Source organism: Contarinia nasturtii, unplaced genomic scaffold, assembly GCF_009176525.2.
Source record: "Contarinia nasturtii isolate CC-2019 unplaced genomic scaffold, AAFC_CNas_1.1 Cnas_scaffold_533, whole genome shotgun sequence".
Lineage (NCBI taxonomy): Eukaryota > Metazoa > Arthropoda > Insecta > Diptera > Cecidomyiidae > Contarinia > Contarinia nasturtii.
In genome coordinates, this window is record NW_022197885.1 from 3,713,306 (window position 1) to 3,736,220 (window position 22,915).

General features: G+C 32.9%; 2 protein-coding genes across 4 annotated transcripts in view; both read left to right on the plus strand.

The window, feature by feature from the left end:
• The first annotated feature begins 5,103 nt into the window (after positions 1–5,103).
• LOC116339620 (cysteine-rich hydrophobic domain-containing protein 2) lies at positions 5,104–9,310 on the plus strand. The gene is made up of 4 exons (XM_031765610.1): positions 5,104–7,172; positions 7,286–7,411; positions 7,505–7,589; positions 7,679–9,310. The coding sequence occupies exons 1-4, from the start codon at positions 7,060–7,062 to the stop codon at positions 7,844–7,846; spliced, it is 492 nt and encodes a 163-aa protein (XP_031621470.1). The 5' UTR covers positions 5,104–7,059; the 3' UTR covers positions 7,847–9,310.
• Positions 9,311–13,523: 4,213 nt separating this feature from the next.
• Positions 13,524–22,915, plus strand: part of LOC116339498 (G protein-activated inward rectifier potassium channel 3) — a 23,942-nt gene continuing 14,550 nt past the window's right edge. The window contains exons 1-3 of one of the 3 annotated variants that reach the window (XM_031765406.1): positions 13,524–14,788; positions 14,954–15,080; positions 21,622–21,882. In XM_031765406.1, the coding sequence (XP_031621266.1) occupies positions 15,043–15,080; positions 21,622–21,882 (299 nt within the window). In that variant the 5' untranslated portion in view covers positions 13,524–14,788; positions 14,954–15,042. Of the gene's footprint in view, positions 14,789–14,953; positions 15,081–20,881; positions 21,011–21,621; positions 21,883–22,915 lie in introns of those variants that run through there. The other 2 variants (XM_031765407.1, XM_031765405.1) reach the window with 2 other exon arrangements.

The following is a 22,915-nucleotide window of genomic DNA, read 5'->3' on the forward strand; positions in this document are numbered from 1 at the left end:
AGAGACCGGGAGGAAGTCGTAAAATTAAGCAAAAAATGTTCATTGTATTGCAGCGCACGTCGCGCATGAGATTCGTTTCAATTTTATTCGTTCATTCATTCATTTGGGCTAATAAGTTGATATCATCTGCTGTAGTTTGTGCATTAGTTCTCCTTCGTTTGATTGAAATGAATAAAATTTCCCGCGAACGTATGTGCGAAGAGAAGAGGTTGGCGAAAAATTCTATTTGGTTGTGTTTAAAAAATTGAAACTGGGTCGCTGTTAATTCGGATCAAGCGTCGTCACTTTAAATTTGAAGAAATTGAAAATAAATCAGTATTGGGCCAAATGGCATTCGAATTAATTAAAAATGATCCGGTTGTACGGATTTGTTTCAAAATTGTATACGCGGTGCAATGTCGTTTGAAATTAGATACGATATTTAACGTAATACAAACCGATCATATACCTACGATTCGACATTTACAGTTACTTTGTTGTTTGTTATGTTTTGTACATACATTCGACGAAATTAAAGCAAGTATAAAAAAGTGACATCGACTTAATTTATTTATAAATTTCGAAAATGAGATATCATTCAATTTTCAGTTAATCTGACAGATAGATGGATGGATGACCGAGCAAACGAACAAACATTGAAGCACAAACGAAAAAAAATCCACATACAGTACAATGCGTGTATTCAATTCAAACTGACACACTTAACCAATCGAATGGAATTTGGGTGTACAAAATCAAAACATCTAAAAGAAAAAATAAATGTTCAGCCATCCAATTGCTTTTGCTATAAACAATTTTAATTAACGAACCAAGGAAAAAAAACAAGAACGATCGAAGCAAATTGCAACGGGTTCGATAACAGCGACAATGCGCGCGCTGTTTTGTTTGGCAACGGGTATTTTTGTGTTGACGGCGGGCCCGTAATTTCAATTCGGATGCGTGAGAGATTGCTTCACATGCCTAATTGGAAAAGATATTTATCATTTCGTGCACGCATTTTGATTTCCTTGTGTCGTTTGTTTGTCTGTTTGTTATGCTTTTTTTCGCACGACATCACAAAACTTGTCCGGACCGGCTGTGGCTTTGCAGTAATGAAACAATAATAATATACAAAATAAAAGATCTCGTCTCCCGAGTCGCTTATCTAACGAAAGAGCCCACATGCCATTTAAATAATTTACTAACTCACGCATACATGTAGACATTTTTACCAGTTTTCTCTTTCTGACAAAATCTGACAAACGCGAACGCGCTCTTCTTGAACGATACGCCAAACACCGTTTTGTCAGCCAACGTTTGTTGCGTGTAAATCAAATGGTGATCAAACAAATAGGCAAATAATTATAGAAAAATGGAGACTCGACTTCGACTTTAATTTAAAATTTCATAATTACATCGTCTTCGCCATACGTCGTCAGATTTTTCGGAGTTGATGTCATTTGCATGTTGCTTTTTTTATTGTCGGTTGTTGTTTCATTTTCGCTTTGTTATTTTTAATTCGTTCAGTGGATATTGCTGTATGGTAATACAACAGCAGTAGTTTCCCATCATTCGGTTAATAGAAAATCGGCGACTAACGGTACATTTATGTCTTGAGCTATAGCGAGATAAAAATAAAAAACAACCACAACAACGACATCAGATCAATTTATCATAACTTGCCTGACATTGAATCAACCGACGACGAAAAAAATTTAAATACAAGCTAATTTTTTTGTTTCACCTCTGTTTCTCAGTGTTTCAGGCGATGTGCTGCTTGATCATTGTGCAAAACATGCGAATCAAAACGAATAGAGTCGAGATTTTCTTCAAATCGGTTTTCGATGATAACCAACGATGATGATGAATGTTTGTTGAAACATTTTTACCTCCAGCAGATGTTGCTGAGATGAAACCAAATTACTATTATCGATTTGTATGTTTTAATGGGTACATTTTTTATTCGCATTTTTTTTAATGTGAGTTAAAAATATTTAAAATTAATTGCTGACACACAAACGATCACAGGGTATTTAGATAGAAATTTCCAATATTCGGACGATGTGTATAATGGGTTACGAGAGTTGATGTACGATGAAGAAAAAAAAAGTCAAATAAATTTTCAACAAATTACCGAAAAATTTGATGATCGATTTGCATGTAAAACGCTTTTGACACGCATTTATGTCATAATTATCGAAAATTTGCATATTTTTTTTTTGATTTATCTTTCTGTATATAAGCAGTTAACGAACCAAATCAATCATCGGGCACAATCACACAACTGAAAAGTTAGTTTCATTTTTCCCAAAAATAATTTGTTTATTTGTTCGCCTCGCAAACACAATTTCGATGGAATCATCGGAGAGATTTCTAAAGTCATTAGCCTTTTTATGTAAATTTGAACAGCTAGATTTCCAGCTGTGTTTATTTGATCCAGAAAGGTCACTGGCGATTTAGTGCCAAAGCATTTTGTATTTGGTCGGTTTGGTGATTAATATCGGATTTGTTCAAAATGTTGTTCCAAATTCAATTGCAAATCAATAAATCACATTTTCTAAAAATGGCCATAATCTGATTTCAAACACCATTTCACCTGCCTGCCCGCGCCCGAATGATTGAATCGATGAAAACATGGAAGAAAGTAATTACTGTTTGCATTAATGTTCATTAGTCAATGTGGTAAGTCGTTGGTTCACAGAGAAAATCATTAAAACCAAATATGGCCAAAAAGATTTATCAATTTTTCGTGAGTGCGAAATGTAAGTGGCTTGATCTGCCTACTTAAGTCAATTAAAAACACATAAAACTTTTGTCATTTCTGTTGTCTTCGATGTCGCCTGCTGATTCAATAAAATTACATCGCTTGAATGAGTTCAACGCACAAATCGAATAAATTAACCCAACAAAATCGAAACCTATGGAACAAAATTATATGAAACAGAAACAATATGGATCTTTTTTTCTCATGAGTATAACGGAACTTCAACGATATTTGAAAAACTTGGTTTCTATTGATTGTCATCTGATTTGGTCATTGATGCTGCTGCTGATGATGATGATGAGATACAACAATAGCGATTATTTTCTTATTATTATAAGAAGTTTTTTTTGTGGTGTCGATGTTATTTTTATTGTCATCAATATTGTTTTTTTGTTTGCCATTGTTTGAACCGTTGTAAACTTGTATTTTATTTAATTTGCTGAGTTCTTAAGTAAGTTTTTTTATATTTTATTTTAATAAGATTTTTTTTTGTCTGTGCTGTGAATTAAGTAGTTCCACAGACTTAAAAGCACAGAAAAGCGCCGTTGAAGTGGGTCAATGGCATATATATTATGAGTATTTTATTTTATTGTACGGTATTTTGACTGTTTTTCAGCTTTTGTTTTTTTCTTCTTAAAATTTATTTCTCTTCTGTTTTATTCTTCTTTTGTTGGTATTTCGATAAATTGGTCTTGAGATCGTTTTATCATTTAATTTGTGGCCGTTTCTATCATTATACCGAAATGTGACCAAATCGCAAACCATTCATCGTCCCGATGAATCCAATGCAAAACAGAATGATAAGATGCAAGAAAAGACTGAAAAAATGAGCTACATTAAACCATTGATTTTGTGTGCATATATGCAAATTATGTAAATGGACAAAGTCAATGGAAGAAACTGAACCAATAAATTACGATGTTGTCTTTTTTTCTTACTTTTGTTTCGTTAAACACATTATATTGTCGTTGTGCCGCTTTTCTTATGCAAAACCGGTGAAAAGTTTTTGGTAAATTGTGACGCCAAAAGACCAAACTAATTGATTGTGTGCAGTTTTTTTTAAACACTCTATAAAGAAAAAGCAATAAAGCAGTTGCTTTCTTCGTTAAATCAGTCGGAGAGTGAAAAAACAACAAACGGACCGTGATTTATCACTGTCTGTACACACATTTATTTGATCTACAACATGTTGTTTTCTGTCTGATGAAAATTGACCGTTTTCAAATATTTGCATATCGGTTTTTAAATAGATTTGAAAGTGTTTCACTTGTCATCGTAAATTTCACAATAGTTTTTGAATAATAAAATCAGTGATTGATTGGTGCACATAGTTGACAAACGATTTGTTTCGAATAACATTGAGGTTATGAAATGCCATACAAATTACGCAGCTCTTTTACATTATTTACAAATAAAACCAAACATTTTATATGAAAATCATTTATCGTTTTATTTTATGTGCCTTATGGAGTTTACAGAGGATAATTTCGGTAGAAAATTCCGATGGAATCATTTCTTTTGAGCTTCCAATTGTGCGCGAAGTTGATTGTTAAAATCGTCTTCAACGTTGTCATCGTCCCAATTGTCTTCCCATACATTTACCTCGTCTTCGTTTTCCTTGCCATCGGCCCATTCTGTGTATGATCAACAAAAATTGGAAAAATTTCATTAGTTTTCATCGTATTTTCTATAGCAATTCCAAATTTTCACAATCACAATGAGTTTCACTGATACCACATACTGAATTACAAAAAGCGAAAAAAATAAGTTCGTACCTTCGACTGGAAATTCCTCGAATTCATCGTCTTCCTCCAAGCAACCAAGATTTGGATTCTTATCTTTATCAGCCATTTTTAAGTTTTCTTTTAGATTACGCTTTTAATTCGATTTTTAACAAAAAATTAGTTGTTGAAGCGTTCTGTTGTTCTTCCAATGAATAAGCAATATTGATGTAAATACGATGCCTGTCAAACTGAATTGTGCTTAAGTAAATACGGTGTTGCCAATGCTGCGGTGTTTAAGTATCGTTCGAGTATTGAGTATGTGTTCATATTCGTTGCTATGAAATTTGATTTAAATTCGAACATTTTACACTGTTTTTGAAACTTGTAAAAAAGAAAGAATTCTAAAAAAAAAAACAAAAATTTTGAAAAATCGATAAAAAAAACTTTACAAATTTTATTCAAAAAAATGTCAATCGCATTGAACATTGAACAATTATACCGCTAAACAGTGTTGCCAACAAATTTCGACTTTGAATCGGTTCGATACAATCAAGACCAAATGCATCATACACAAATACATGCACAATTTGTGGATCCGATGAATCTGACGTTTATTTTTATTCATCATTATTACATGAATTGGTTGGATTCTCTTTCTACGAACATCACAAACGAGCATAAACATTTGCATTGGGTGGCTGCTGTCCCTTAGCAAACAAACCCATTTTCAATTATTATTTGATTTTCGGTCAAAATAAATTGGATTCTATTGAGTGTACGTGAAAAGTATTAAATGGCTTAAAAAAATTTGAATTTAACCAATGAACAAAGAAACTGAACAATAGAACAAATTCGAATTGAAAAAAAATATGTTCGATGTCTTTCATAACACACAAAATTTAATGTTGTTGTGAAATATAGTTCGTTTGTATGTGTGTGTGGGTATTTGAGCTGCAAACACATTTGCAAGTGAAAAGAAAGTGCAAAAAAAACGCCAAAATTACCTTTGATTGAGCATAACAAAGAAGAAGAAGAGAAAAACAAAGACCAAAGAAGTAGTGTGTACAGCAAATGTGTTGTACGTAATTCTTTGTACGAACAAAAGAGTGCCGATGTATTAGTTTCAATGACACACATCCACTCATAAGTACAACGTTAGTGTTGCTCGCGTCAATGTGTGCATGCTGTATATTTCCATCGCCACAAATGAAGAGCTAAAATAAATGTGCGTGCATGATCCATGTGAACATAACAATACACACAACAACAATCACTGTTTCGATTTCATTTTCGTCAAACGTAATCCACAACGCTCGATGCATTAATAATCATTACGGAGATAGAGATAGAGAGCAGTAGTAAATACCGACACCAAGAGTGAGGAAGACAAAAACGTGAAGAGAGACACAAAAAATAGTGTTTCATATCATTTGTTTTTGATTCTCAAGCAAGAAAAAAAGTCACCGCAAAAATACCAGCAAAAACACATGATTCATTTGGTGAAATTATAAAGAGATTGATTGTTTAGCGAAAAGAGATGTACAGAAAGTGTGATTCAGTATCAATAGCCTCACATTTAAAAACGAATGCACTGTGAACAAGTTACACGATGAGAATCGCATCGAATCACAGAGTTTAATAGTTTATCTAAACGATGAAAATATCGCTGCAGTGAAAAGAGTTCAAAGCAGACAGACAAGGGGCAAACAAAAGACAGAAGAAAATCAGTGTTTCGATGAATTAATAGGCGTAATAATTGTGTATTTTAGCAACGTAAATTGATGGAGTGAACATTTTCATTTTGAAGGTGAAGTCGCGTGTGTATGCATTCGTCAAATTTCAATGTATTTCTAATTCATCCGACGTAATACAGAAAAACACCAAACCATTTTTTTTTTCGTTCACGCGTTCGTTTTTTTTTTCACATTTAAAATAGTGGTCGCTATTCGGTTGATTTTCTAAATTTCGGAATTTTGAGTTTCATTTTCGATTTCACGAATTGCTTGCGACGCCCGATTGTGTAAATCAATTTTTCATCGTGCTTATTTCACGGTACACACACCGCGACTGGCGAATACAAAATACACACTTTTTCGACGAAATTAATTGAGCGAGTTGTGTAAGTCGGGCGGTGTTTTATTTTTCTTTTGAGCAAAGGAAAACCATTTTTCTGTCACACATTGGCCATAACATTGACAATTGGCACATCAACCGTAACTGTGCTATTATACTTTGACGACGACTTTTTTTGTTTTGTTTAAATAACACATTTTGCCTGCGCTGAAAAATCTGATTCAGAGCGGCGTAGACAAAATAGCAAAGCGCTATTGATGACAGAGAAGATAAATTAAAACAGATCGACGACAGAAAAGTAGTGCCTTTTATTGTATGCGCATAATAGAGTGACAACAATTACGCATCCTACGATTCGTTGTGCTATACAAATAAGCTGATCACTTATTCGCCACTTGCGAACGCCAAAAAAAAAATAAAGTTACTCAGCGAAACAAAGAAATACTTGCAGAATTAAAAAAAACTCTACATACCTTCGATTGAATCGCTTGATTGAACTTCTAATCGATCTATTTTACAATGGCCGACTTTGATGCAATTTACGAAGACGTCCAAGATGAAGAGCCCGTTCCGGCACCAATTCCACCAAAACTCGAACCCATCATTATTCGTGGCACTGGAAACATGACTGTGTATGTGTGATTTTTTCTCTTCATTCTTCGTTTTGCATGTTATTGCATAATAATGACGTTGTTTTTTTTTCCTCACTGAACATTTGGATTTTTCATGGTTGTTTTTATTTCAGTTTTGGGCTAAGTAGTAGCTTTAACACGAATTTCCCCGCCGGTTTGCAATCACGCGTAGCGCCGGAAGAGTTCAAAGCAACTGTTGGCCGAGTGAATAATATTCTAAAAAAATCCTTACCATTAAAGTAAGACCCCCATGCCAATAATTTACGGTTTCTGTTTTTTAAAACACAATTTCAACATATATACTATTTTTTTTTTCTTTTTCTTTGGAACAGCATTAAGTGGCTTTTTTGCGGATGCATATGTTGTTGTTGCACGTTGGGTTGTTCTTTTTGGCCTGTGATATGTTTAAGTAAACGAGTAAGTGTAACAGATTTTTTTTCGATGAATCATCGATGTCCATAAATTGTGTTTTCTTCAATTCATTTTCTTATTTTATTTCTGTATAGACACAACATACGATAAACAAACTATTGGAGTGGGAAAATCAACATTTATACAATAAGCTGGGACTTTGTTGGCGATTGAATAAACAACAATGCGATACAAATTCAATGCTGGAATATGTATTGGTGATTGAATTCTTGCCAAAAATTGCCATTTATCGTCCAGATTAAATTTGCTGCTCTATTCCAAATGCATACAATACTATACAACTGAAACCGATCCAAACAACCATTGTTATCAAACTCTATTTGTTCTGCAAAATGTTGATGAGTGAACAAACAAAATATACAATCGATTACACTGTTAAGTAATCAACCTATGCACATTCTGGGCCACAATTTGGCATTCATTTTTTTTTTTCTAGATTTTAAGTATTTTGTTTATTCATTTTCTTCTTCTTATCTACACGTTTTTTTTCTTCTGTCAACTACGCGACAGAAAATATTTCGAAATATCGGAGCAAAGCGATTCGACGTAGATTGTCAACAACTGTTTTTTTTTTTGTGAGCAACAGTTTTTCGAGTGTTTAGAACATCATCAAAATGATATATTTTGTTGATTTTCTTTTCTTTTGATCATCATCCGAATGAATAGCTCTTTGAATCGATCTCTTAATTGTCATGACTCGAACGCTTTGCTCCTTTTTAACACCAGCTAAAATTCATTTGATAAGTTTAAAAATTATATAAAATTATTTTTTTCGTGTCAGTCGAGACTCGACTCCCAATTTTTGGGAAATTTCAGAGCATATCGGCAGCTAATTTGGTCAGCTCTTACTGAACTAAAATGGTATATTTAGCACGTTCAATTTGCATTGAGCTGCTAAGTTTAGTATGAGCTCTCTTGGAGCTGATGGAATTGGTTTGGTCGTGTATGTTCTGAAAGATTGAAATTGATTTTAAGAAATTTTTCATTCATTTTTATCAATTTAATAATATATGTTTTTGAAATCATTTCTTTTATTTTTGTATTCAACATCTAATTCTATCCATTTTGCAAAACCATTTTCAAACATAAGATATTAAGCATTACAAATTACTATTTTAATATATACATAAATATATATATTTGAAATGAAACCATGTAAATAATAAAGAGAACAACATACTAATGCGATAATTAAGTTTCGATTGTTGACGACCGATTCAAACAATTCGATTTTATTTTTGTAATTGAAAAGTAATATTTATAATGTATTAATGCAAGAGAGATTTGATGGAACGAATAAAACCGCGAATGTAGAAAAAAACAATTCAAAAATATTATGCAGTAATTAAAATGAAAACGTTTTGTATGAATGTAATAAAACAAAGAATGCATTGAAAAATAAACGAGAGAAACCGGAAAGCTTGGATGACCAATGACCTTAATGACGCAAACGAGAATCATCCAATTAAGAGAGAATCACAACTATTTACACAAAACAATTAACAGATTAAGAGATGAGTTGAAGCATGGGAACTTCGAATTGTAAACAAGCAAAACAAAGTAAAAAACAGAACTTCCCATTAATTTTAAGGATAAAATATATATTTTAAGAGCTTGTTCACACCAATTCAGTAAAATTCGTTGTGAAAATCATGTTGACAATTTTCTGTTTCATGTTGCGAATAAATTTTAAAGTCCAAAAAAAATTGTAGCCGCAAATTCTATTTATATATACAAAACATTATTTTGGGAACACAACACATTTTAGAAGTCTGGAATTACCACAATACGTAGCGAAACTATAGATTATGCTTATTTAGAGCCCATTTATGATGACAGGATCAGAACGATTTGAAACGATGAAATTTGTAAATGAAAATATCGAGTCATACTAATCATATTATGCAGTGAACTATGTGATCCCGTAAAATGTATTTGACCCAAAATAACAAGGAAATTGTTTAGTACGAACTGATTTTTGTTTTTTTGCTTGTTTCAAGCACTTAGCCGATGTAGGACAATAATTTTATTCCGCATCTCGACATTTTAACTCTTCAGTGCGTGAAAACAATGCTTTTTGTAACTTAATAATGGACTAAGTTCTCATCATTTCAAGCAAAAATTCGATTATATTTACGCATAAATCGGTTACAGGTATTTTTTATTTGTTCTGACACAAGCGATAGTTTATAACCATTTACCTCGTTAAAACGCCACGTATTTTGCTTCAAAACAAACCAGACACTGTTTCTCAAAGCAATATATGTGAGGTGACGAGCAAAATATCAAATTTTATATTTTGATTTTGAATCATTTTATAACTTTTAATCATTTGCTCACCGGCTACTCAGTACTCTTCTGGCTCCTCCTCACATATACTGCTCTAAGAAATAGTCTCTGAAACAAACATATCCGATATTTGTATTTTATTTGGTGACAAGTCGCGACAAATGAAAAAATGATGGTTCGCGGATTCCCGATTTTGTTTATTTAAGCATCAAGTGAAATGGTTACATAAAACAAAACCTATTTATTTGCTAGATGGCTTGAAAACCGGGCCGAAATTCATTTGTGACTTACTCAATACCTACCGTAATAACAAGGAACAAAAACACAATTCAAGCATATTTACAAAGTTAAAAAAAATCGTTGATGAAAAAAACTGAATTAGAGTACCAAATTAATTGAACAATAAAAAAACCAATTCTCGAAATTTGAAGATAATATTTGAGTTTCATTTGAATTTTAAGTACAAATAGAAATAATGCGTAGCCTAAGAGATCTCGGTGATTCTTCAGGTAAAAAAACAGGATGTACTTGTACTCATACTTTGTGTCGACTATTTATTTGCAATTCGTCACCAGTTGATGCATGTGTGCGCAAGTAATTGCGAATAATAAAATGCCAGATTTTTTTTTCAAAATTGTTCAAGTTATCCACGCTGGAAAACATTTCCTCTCAACAATAGCCAAAAATTGATGTGCAAATATCATTCAAACATGTATTAAATGAACGAGAGAAAAAGAAAAAACTGAGACGTTTAATTCTGTTTAAATTTCACGGTCACTTGAAGCGTGGCTGGCTAATAGCTTTAGATTTCATCTCCTTCTCTTCGTTCCAAATATTTTGCTGGCAGGCAAAATAATTGGCAACGCGCATAAAAGAGCCAAAACCCCCAATCCAAAAAAAAAACAAATCATGATTTGTTTTTATTTGTAATTTTTGCACGCGTTTGCGAAAAAAAATAAAGGCACACAACGGCAAGAAGCCAACCGCACACCATTCATCATTAATGTGAATTGTGGACAATAGAAGCAGTGAGTGTGATATTTTGTGTGCAAAAAAATTAGGGTAATTTCGCAAAATGTGTGTATGTTTTGGTGTGAGATGAGATTGGCACAGTTCAACACCTTTGTAGCATTTATAATGAAGGAATGACATGCACACCGACATCAAACTGAGCGAAACACACAGACAGGAGAAAACATTCGCTTTAATAGTAGATTCTCGTTCACTACGAACAAGACAATAAGACAGTTTTCGTTAATCACCACGTTTATCATGGTTCAATTTCGGACATAATCGTATCTCTCTCAAACCCTATGTCTATCTCCGTTATGCTCTGTGCCGAATTGCAAAAAAAGCAAATGAAACTATTATACGATTTCGTTGGTACATTCACGCAAACGGTGTGTATGTCGAAAAGACAACAAAAACGAAAAGAAATGAATTAGATACTCATGGTATTCATTATATTTGGATAGAAAGGTTTATAACGGGTGTGCAACATGATGTGTATGTGTCCTGCCATCATGTTCAGTTTTCAATTGACTTTTAGAGAGGTTGGTGCTATTTTTCTTTTTTTGATTTTAGTGTCTATTTCCGCCGAAAAAATCAAATAGTTTGAATGAATCAAAATTTTATTTTCAATTGCTTTAATAAAATTCTGAATCAAAGCACTCCAAATTGCAGTACACTCAAAGTACACACTCTTTTCAATAAGTAAGTACATGCTTGTTCAAACTTGAGAAGTCAATTTTCGACGAAAAAAATCTCTTATGATAATTCATGATTTATTGTCAAAGACGTCAACGTACTCATTCTCATTCAGTGAACATTCAAAATACGATTGATTGAAAAAACCACGGTTCTGCACTTTTGAGGATTGTCAACAATATTTAACATCGACTTCGTTTAGAGTGTGCAAAGCTTTTTCTGTCATGGAATATTACAGCGAATCTCAATAAATTTAACGGATTTTTGTTTAAAATATACGAGCATTCACATAACAAATGTCTCAGAGACCTTTTTTTTCTCGCTTAAATTGCTTTGTCTTTTGAGCATCATCGTCTATTTAAAAAAAACTTAAAGCATACAAAATTATTATTTCCAAGAAATCGATGATGATTTGTTTGACTGCACCTCTTAGGTTGATTTGCGTGATGTTTTCATGCAAATATCGACGATACTAATGCGAGGTGGGTATAGGTATATCGTGTCTACCACCGAATGACGGAAGGATTCAGTGAACTGAAGACTGTTCAAATAATATCGCCTTGAGGATGAAAAACTCACTCTTCATAAATGATTCATAAAAAATTATCAACTCAAAACGAAATGATGTTTGTTCGTTTGGCTCTCTTCCATACTTTCCAACTAATAAATATTCGACACACCAAACCAGTCGGTGAAATAAACAAAAGTGGCAATTTTGTGCTGTTTTTTTTCTTCTTTGATTTCGTTTTTGAAATCTCGATTTATGCATGTGTGTGGCAAAAATTACTTAATCATCTGTTTGAGTCAGATACTAAGCTCAAATACCAGACTTTGCATTCTTTTCATTGGCGTCTTCAAGCGATATGAAAGGGGGTTTTCAACTCCATTGACTACCGGATTGCCGTTTATTTCTGAATATATCGTATATTCGCAGGGAGCTGATGGCTTCAAAGCTCAATGTAACATTTTAAACGAACATAAAAAAATCATTCCTTTCGGCAAGTTTGACATCTGAACGAATTAAATACGACATTGTCACAGTATAAGGTTGAATTTGGAATTCAGATTTGCAATGAATAAGAAATTGAAAACCTTGTGTTTGGCATCATTGTCATAGGTATAACGTCATTATCCAAAGAAAAACCAAATAAGATGAAGCGTTTCCAATAGTAATACTGATTCAACGTAGTTAGATGTGAAATACGTATATTTTTTATTAGCTGAGAAAGCATTCATACTCATTCAAAATTCCCAGATGATGATTTTCGCGACGACTCAAATCGAATTTGATGTTTGTTTCCATAACAAAACTCTAATCATCTAAACTAAACCTAAGCGTGACGCTGGTGATCAAACAGGAACATAACAAACCGCGAGCGAAAAAAAAAACACACCAACATCGTTCGCCGTATCCAATGAGTGCGCAGGTATATTTCCTGAGAAATGCGAATGCGATCACAAACAGAATTTTCAGTCGCCAAATATTATAAAGTCAATGTATCAGTTTGAGTGATTGGTGAAATGGCATCGTTTCAATAGTGACTGAATCGCAATGGAAAAACGAAACGTTTGCAACTGATTTCAAAATATCGGATTAGTACCGGATCAACAGCATCGAGCTGAGCGAGAGCAAAAAAATGGCAAAAATTAAGCGCCGCTTCGAAACATATATATGCAAAAATCACAATATCGCATTGACTGTAACGAACATTCGTTCGCCGTACGCTGTTCGGCTAAACTGTTGTTATTGTTGTTGTTTCCTTTTGTCGCAGTCATTTCAGTGTTAACAAATCGCCGCTGCTACACAATCATAGTGTGACGTTTTACGCGTCTTGCTACGTTCGATGTTGTATGTACTGGTGTGGTACGCGTATTCCGTTTATTAATAAGATTGATATATTCTGTAGCCGAGCACAGAGTCAGTTTCAGATTTGAACGGGTGACAAACAGTTCCGCACAACAGTTCGACGGAGTGTAAAACAAAAACGAGCACATTTCCATTCGAATATCGAATGTGTTAATATTAAAACTTTGTGTGAATTAAATTGAAAAGTTAAAATTGTGGTGACGAAAGGAAGTGATGAATCGATCGTGAACACAGTCAAAACAAAAACAATCAAAAGAGACATTAATTACCAATAAAGAAAGAAAAAAATATACACACACAGCGTGTGAGAGAGATTAGAGTGTGTCGGCTTGGACCGGCATCCAAAGTGTGTTTGCTGCTACTGCAGCTGATAACCGAACAATTGATAATAAATCAAAAGAGATAAAAAAAAGAAATAAAATATTATCGAAATCCTATTGGATTTCCGATCTCCATGCATTTCACATCAGTGAAACGGACAGCATAGAAACAATGATTTTTAATCGTGATAGCTGACGAATGCTTTTTTAATTTTGACATCCTGTCAAATAGGTTTAATTTATTTTTTTCAAATTAAAATCTTTTGTTTTTTTTATTATTTGTGCTATTTTGGCTCATAATATCAACAAAGAGAAAAAAATACACAAAATCAAAACCAAATTTTAAATATGGCATTAAAACTGAACTGGACTACAAGCTGTTTTTGAAGAGTTTGTGTGTGCCTGTATGTGTGTGTGTGTAGATATCGATAGAGAGAATTTAAATCAGTGCATAAAATCGTGATTTTTTTTCTACTTTGCGCCGTATTTCCTCTCGACGAAACACAAAACAAATATTGTATACACGTCATATGGAAATTTCACCGTCGTCGCACAACTCTTTTACACTTTACAACAACGTGGATTATCTGTAACGTTTTGAGCTCGCCGGAGATCTGTTGAAGAAATTTGCTTGCACATTCGTCTACGGATTTTTGTTTTCATTGAATACAGTTTGTTTGTGTTTCATCTCTTCATTTATCTCGAAATTCGATGCGATTCATTCGAATGTGATAATTATGAATGATCATAAGTGATTTTTTTTTGTTTTAAAAGTTGATAAGTTTTGCTATTTATTTCATCGTTTTTACTTAAATGAGAAATTGTCTGGTTGTGCAAGTACAAAGCAAATTGTAAACAAACCTTTACCTGTTTGCCAGTAATTAGTTTCGAATATAACTGGCATTTTCTTGTTGCCGCTGCTGCTGTTGCTGCTACTGTTCAATTGTCAACGTTTTGAACGTCACACATTTCTGTGTTTTTTTTCTCTTCTTTCAACGAAGGTATGATCTGTTTTTATTTGTATTGTGTTCGTAGTGTGTTTTTCGCTTTAATTTTCTGTTGTCTAATCTTTGTACACAGCATCGAACATTATTTTTTGTTTTGTTAATATTTGTTTTTTTTTTTCGTTTCATTTTTTTTCTCTCTCTCCGTGCATTTATCATTAGTCATAAAATTTATTTGTAACGTGACATTGTCGCAGACTGTTAACACTTGTGTCCGTCAACATTTATCACATTAAATACAGCGGACCAAAATGCAGGCACCAATAGATGAACAATACATTTACACCAAGTGAGTGTCAAGTTTCAATTTCATTGTTTGGATTTTGTGGTTCATACTTTGTATGCCCGCACAATCATTTACTACTTGACAACATCGTCAGCTCCAAATAGCGGTTTGTATGTACGCGTGTTGTTGTTGTTTATTTTTGTTTTTAACTCTATATAATCGGTGCCAATGAGATAACATGAACATGACCCACAAATTGTCGAATTAAATTTTTTGGTATCCAAGAACTTATGACGCGATTATTTTTACGATAAATAAAGTTAATCTGATCAGAACCGAAATGTTCAATGAAAGGAGATGAAACGTGCGTCGTTGTAGGGAAATGAAAAAGACGGCATTGATTTATAGACGATATAACCAGGCGCATCACTTTTTCAGTTGGGCCTCGGTTTTTTTTTCGCTCAACACATGAAACGAACACTCAAAACTCGTAGGCACTCCCCGTGCATTTCACAGAATAAAAATTGCACATTATGCATTTGCAATAGTCACAGCTTTCATTTTTAGTGCAGTGAACTTTGCTCAACAAAATGTAAAAATATGTGTTTTTTTTTATTTTGAAAATTTGTCACAAAGAAAAGCGTGCAAGGCAATAAAAATCATTGCATTGGCAAATTTTCGTTTCGTTGTGTTTTGCAATACGTTTCTCTTTTTTTTCATTGAGCCTGTTATATTTTCATATCATCATCAAAAATTGGGGACACCTGTCTTATTCGGCATTCTATGTATTTCGCTTTCAGCTAGGCTCACAGTGTGATAAACGATTTGAAAATATATCACATTGTTTATCCACGGATTAGGCGCATGTTTTGTCGTGAAACAGAACATTTCATTTTGGTAGCCGCAACAAATGTAGAAATCAGCAATTCTATTTTGGCGGTTATTTGACTCCACAACAGTCCAACGTCGGATGAATGCACACATTCATGATATGTAATCATGTGTCATGAAAAAATATGACGCGTCAAGTTATCGTGTCAATGAATCTAGTTAAAAAAAATGTTAGTACTTTACAATTTACATTGGCGTCATTTACGGTTCAGTCTGCTTATAAACGTAAAACAATATAGATAAACATTTTTGTATATCCACCAGTACTACTACAGCGTGTGTCCGAAGTGCTCTCCAGTTTAAACCAAGCGTATCGCATCTGTTGATCATATTTGCCAACCTATTGTTGTTTTTCTCTAACTTTGCGAGAGATGAAAAAAAATTCCATGCCAAAATAATTTAAACAATCATTTGCCGATTGAAGTGGGAAAAAATGGTTTTGCATTCGATATCATAGTCACACTTAGAAAAGAATCGTTTTTTTTTGTGATGTAAACACGTTGGCAATCATAACACGTTTAAGCCTTTTTGAAGGCATACCACATACCCTTAGAACGTGTTATTTTCAGAATGTTAATGCCAAAACTTGCATTCAAAAGAATTTTACATCATTTTTTTTCGCCAACTTTTAATACGAAAATGTGCTCAAATAAAACCGGATAGTTTAAAGACCACCTGTATAAATCATCTACTTTTCTATTGTTTCGCTTCCAATTACAATGCAAATTTCTAAAATGAAACAAACTTAGACGCAGTGATGTCATTGACAATTGTGTTACAATCGAAGAAGAAAAATGTTATTTGATCGCGGAACAAAAACTAGTCGTTTTCTATGAATCTGTTGATAAGGCACTCACAACAAAAATATCATATCGATATAATTCGCCGCAACAATAGGAAATTACAAAAATATTTTCGTTCCGTTGTAATTTATAAATTACTTACGTGTGGACGATATCTTAACAGCCGCTATTTGAACACATTTTTGTCATTTATTCTGTCTGATGAGCATTTTTCAGTTTTTGTTCATTTTAATTACAATGCACGTATATCCCAGACTCAGCAGAATGCAAAAATGATTAAAAAAAACCTTTAAACAAAGATACACACACATATAATCAATAACCGATTCGTTTTGTAAACGAATCATGTGCCGTTGATCGATACGTTTGTTCAATGATACGCCGAAATTGAAGGAAAAAAAGCATATGGGACTAAAGTAAATTGAAGGCGATACATTTCAACTAGGAACATAATATTTGCTGTAAATTACACAATATTTCAAAATAAATACAGAATTTGTTTTCCTCAAAGTGATTATCAGTATTATTATAATCAATTATTTGAGATTGATTGCTGCTGGTGATTAAAATGCTATTTTTAATTTCAATAGTATATTTTTTTATTTGAACAGCAGTTATGCCTTCTTCGATAAATACCAGTGTATCGTTGCCAAATAACGTGTAAACGATTTTGGTCGATTTAACCGATCACGAAATGAACTTGTACGTCCTTCTGTCCACAGAATTTTCAATGGTAATAAAGGTGATTTTTTTTTTATCAAAGTCACCAAAATTGAACGAATTTCGACGTATCTAAAATTATAAGTGACACGTTCATCGAGGATATCATTTTTTGTGCACTTAGTCTGTGTGTCACTCAAACTTGATTAGTCATTTAATTTATTTGGTTTCAACACTCAAATGTGCCCGATATCAATAGCCAGATATGGTTAAAACGAAAGATAAAGTTACCGCAAATGGGTTTCTTATCATTCTGGGAGAACTCAATCAAATCACAAAAACGACTCATTTATTTAAAGTTCTTTTTATGAAAATATAACAGAAAGACCACTTAAAACTGCTCATTCTGACAATTTTTTCAGCAAATTTCATTCACAAATCAGGCGAAAAAGTAAATAATCACCCAGAGTTTCAGTTAGTGACGTCAAATACTCCCTGTATTTAAAAAAAACTCTCGAAGCAAAGCTTTAAATTTGCATAATTCATAATTTATGGAAGTTTTCTAAACGAAACAACAACAGAGAAACACATTCGATGAATGAAAATGTGAGAGACATTTAGTCGTACGGACAACGGTCACAGCTGATTCATAGAATTGTGCTCGGAAATCATTGTTTCTCTTTATATCATCACCTTTTTGGAGTTTGTATTCTATTAACAAATGCGCATTGGGTATCGAGTAAAAAAAAATGATTTAAATTATTGGTTTGGAATAAAAACACAACCGTCATTTAATAAAAACCAATGGGTGTGACTCATGAAATCGGTGTGCAAACATTTAAAATTCAATGCGCGAATATTTCTCATTTATTTTTCTTCGAAAATTAATTAACACTTTCGGTGGAAGTGTTTAGCTGTTTTATGCGTTGTCAATGTGACAAGCAGGAAGGAAATTTTGCGGTTTTTTCTTTATTAGAAAAAAAAATTCATAGCAAAAATACATATGTTTTGCTGAGAATTAAACTGGCTCTTACCACTTGCTCTCACCTTCGAAAAGAATATAAGTAAGAGCAAGTGCGGTCAAGTCATTTTCATTCCCAGCTACACGTATCGTGATCGTTTATGGTGCTTTGTCATATATTAGTCATATTAGAATGAAACAAGATTTCTATTTCTTAAGCCCCAAGACAGTGTGAAATAATAAATTTTTTGTTCGATATGTTTAATCATTTTTTTATGAAGAAATGAAAAAAAAAAAAACATTCTAATTGTCATAAAATTCATTTCACGTGGGACGCAGAGATTCGGGTCATTGAAATGCATAAAATTATCATCTAAGCAATAGCGACAATTTTTTTTGAATACAATCCATTTTTGAAAGTCTTTGTCATGTATTTTCGTTGATAATTTTCAAGTTCACTTATTCACAAAATAGTGAATATCAGACTCAAAATTCACTGTTATTTCAGACAATAATGTCGAAATCACTTTAGTCGCATTTACTTACAAGCTTTATGTACGAACAATATTTGCGCGCGCATATTTACAGCTGACAATCTCCCGTTCTCGCCTCGAATTCCGTCGATTTTGTGAGTGTGTGCTGTTAGCTCAGAATCATATGCAAATATTTTGAAAAACATACGAAAACGCTTGCACACTCCATACATTAGAGTATGCGTGTGCGTGTGACGTAAATTGTGGGATTTTTTTCTCACTCGCTTTGTTTGCTTAATCGATTCATTTCTAAATTCTATTAGACGACTGGTACAGTGTTGATTTGCGTATAATTATCGAATTGATTAAATTGAAAGCACCTCAAAAATTGGTTTAACTAATAATCAAAGTGATTATCGACAATTATCTAGCTATAAAGACTTTGTACACACGAGCGCTTACTTGCTCGCTCGATCACTATGCAAATCGATGACAATGAAATATTCATTTTTTTTTTATCGAAAGAGATTAACGTGCTTGGATTTCCGGACACTTCAGCGAAAGAGAAAACTTATTCAAAATTGTTTTTTATCATACTCAACTGAAACGTGTTTGTTTTTTGTCACATTTAGGTAATAAGATCTATTCAACCGACACTTATGCACACGTGCTTCATACAAAAAACCACGAAGATTGATTTTCACGTAACCCGGCACCAAATGCGCAGCAAACTGCCATTTGGTACGTCTTTTCATTACACCTAATTTGTATTTTTTTTACTTAATGACAATTTGAATTCCACCAATATTGCATTGCAAGCAATTCTTATTAAATTCTTCGCTTCGTCAGTATGATTGTAAAATTCTTTTGCTCTTTGAACAGTCTTAAAATGATGTAAAATGTAATGCTGTGAGATGAAATATGTGTAAATTTATATTGATGCTAATAAGTAGCACAATGTATTGAATTACAACAGTTGCTGCTGCAGTACAAAATAAAATGTCACATGGCGTTCAGACGAGACACCAAATACGTAATTCATTTTATAATGATTTCAATATAAATTTTAATTAGCATTTTTATTAATCACATTATATTGGGCTGCTAATTTTTGAAAAATCACATTGACTTTAATGCAACTTTGGTTGAGTTCGATGAACAGAAACCAACAGAAAAAATGTATGACGGAGTCAGGGTAGTATAAATGCATTCGATTTGATTACAATAGCTTATTATCATTTATTACTTTCCGATGATATGAACACATTTGATGAAAATTCTTCTTGACAGTGATATTATCGCAATCACTTCGTGTTATCAATTATTATATTTTTTTTGCGCAATTCCGCGCAATTTTCCCGTCCAATGTGAACTAGCACGCAGTTGAAATCCGATAAATTTCCATACGGTGTTAATTTTCCGTGCATTTTTTTTGTTTGAATCCAAAAATTTGTGTGTCGATGACAAGTTTGAAATTAAATTTTGCAAGAAAAGTTGCATTTAGATTGTGTCGGAGAAAGATATTGTAAAATCATCCGAAAAACGTATGTTAAAATTCATGTCATTGCATAACAAGAGATTGAGATCACTTATTTCCTTTTATACGGATTCTTTTTGCAACTGAATAAATCAAAATGTTCAAAATATATTTAACATTTCTAGTTTTACAATTTTTACCGTAACAGCATCCTTGACACAAAATTATTGTGCAGTATTTAAATCTTTCGATTCGAAGTTTTAATGGAATTCGTGAAATATGTGATTACGTTCTAAATTCCAAAGTGATTTTATTTCATAGTTTTACAATAAAACACAATTTTATTCATGAAATTTCTACAAACAGTTGCGAATCAAATACATTTGTTCAGCTTAGCACTTACTAATAAAATGTTTACATTAATATGGTGTCTATGATATGACTTTTTAATATGTTCGACAGACTTGGCAATTATAATATCGCAAATTGAATTAGAAATAGATGTACAGTGCCAAAAATAAACGAACTTTGTTTATAATAATTTTTTGTGATTATCTTTTCGTGATTCCCAACTGATGATAGTTAATCGTCCAAAAAATGATTGATTTTATCGGCATTTAGACAGAAACTTAACAAAACACAATGTCTCACCGTTTACGCCTGGAATCGGGTCAACTCAGAAAACATGCAGTTATCCTTTGTTCCCAAAACAACCGAATGAATTTAAAGTGAGCAAAGAAGAAAAGGTTACACAACGATATAAGTTATGTGCCGAAAAAAAATACCGCAAATTATTATTATGACAAATTGCATACGGCTAATTATGGTGATTATTGCATAAATTTCACCTAAAGCACCGTACAATTTTCTTTTGCAAGCTATACGGCAAACGAAATTGATTTTTGGCACGAAAGCGTCACTTTTTTTGATGTGTGTGAGAATACTTTGATCCTATTTTTCATTCCAACGTTGTGTTTCGTGCAATTTTATTTCTTTAATTCATTTTGTTTTGCATTTTAACAATCGAATATTGCAAACACTTAAACATTTTACAAATTGGCCTTAATTTGTTTTTACGATTAACATAAGCAAATAACGTGTTTCGTTGTAATCGCATTATCCCGAGTTATAAAAAAAAATTCATTTCGTTCCGTATAGCAGCACTTGAGAGATTGACATTCGTTATGCAACAAAAAAACATCAAAACACATTTGACACGCCATTCTTTTAACGCTCGAATAAAAAATTATCATATTTATTTAGTAGGCATTTCATGAGATAGATGAACGAAACGAATGAAGTGTTCTAATTGACAAATAAATGTGTCCTTTTTCTTTAGGTACGTATGTGATGAAATGACGGTGAAACCGGAAAGTATTGCAACGGATCAATCGTCTCTGGACTTAGCATGGACCAAATTGTTGGACACAGCACCAAGCACTGATCAAGTTGTGATCAAACTGGGCGATGATACGACACGGGTTGCCAACGCCACCGAGACGCAAGGAATGAAAAAATCCGCATCTTGGATTGGATCATTTCACAATCAAATTCGATCATCCATTAAGGCTGTTACCGAGTCTCCCGGCCCAATTACAAGGTAAGCAATTACATACACGATTTTCATCATTTTTAGCACATAAAGAATATGAATGAACATATCAGCGTCCGAATGGATGATGAACAGGTAGAAGGGAAAGTAAAAAAGACAATGTTTTATTTTATGATCTCATATTTTACGTTATAATCGAATATCATCTGATGGACATTCGATATCCGTCGACTCAATCAAAATGTCCTACATTCGATTTTGAGGCGATCCCAAGAATTGGAAATTACGATAAAAAGGTAAAATTGTGCAATATTAAATCGTTGATAATTGAAGATTTGGGCGTTATCACTCATTTAACGTAAATTCCCTAATTAATTATCGAATAAAATGTCTTTATATGTCACGTACGCCGTTAAAATGAAGGCATATTTATTTCATAATCGTTAAATTCATTAACATGTTTTTCGTGTTTAATTACGAAAATTAGAATCGATCGTTCGCAGAATCTTAACAATAATCGAATAAGATTAATTTTACATCTTTTTTTGTCCGTCCACTTGACAGTACAGTAATACATACGATTGCAAGCCAATTGGCACAAACAAAAAGTTATTGAAAGACTAAAAGCAAAACGTGCAATTCTATAGTTTTTTTTCGGCGATTTTCCTGTTACTATACGCATTACTTAATGGCATATGACTCATTTACTCAATTCTATAAATGAAACACGTTGCTATTTCACCATGTGTAAACAAGCAGCACAATAATATTTGCATTGGATGCTTCCTCTCTCTCTTTTTTTTGATTGAATTTATTTTCGCTTTTCGGGTGTTTAGATGATTTACTGCTTTTGATCACTTATTAAAAGTGATAATGTAATTGCTTTCTACAGTCAAAGATATTTGGTGTTAGATACAATAACTTTTCTTTGCACTCACTTGTTTCAATAGAAGCTGAATCATCGCCAAATTATATCGGCAATGCTCATACACATTTTTTATGATTTCATAAATGTGTGATCACATACTCAAAACGTACGCCAGAAACATGTTGAGAAATTCGTGCATATAGACAGATGATG

What these genes read in the sequence shown, in the direction of transcription:
- LOC116339620 (XM_031765610.1), top strand. Translation starts at nt 7,060, where the DNA reads ATGGCCGACTTTGATGCAATTTACGAAGACGTCCAAGATGAAGAGCCC. An exon ending in GGCACTGGAAACATGACTGT is followed by an intron (nt 7,173 to 7,285) that starts GTATGTGTGATT and finishes TTTTTATTTCAG; the next exon opens with TTTTGGGCTAAGTAGTAGCT. An exon ending in AAAAAATCCTTACCATTAAA is followed by an intron (nt 7,412 to 7,504) that starts GTAAGACCCCCA and finishes TCTTTGGAACAG; the next exon opens with CATTAAGTGGCTTTTTTGCG.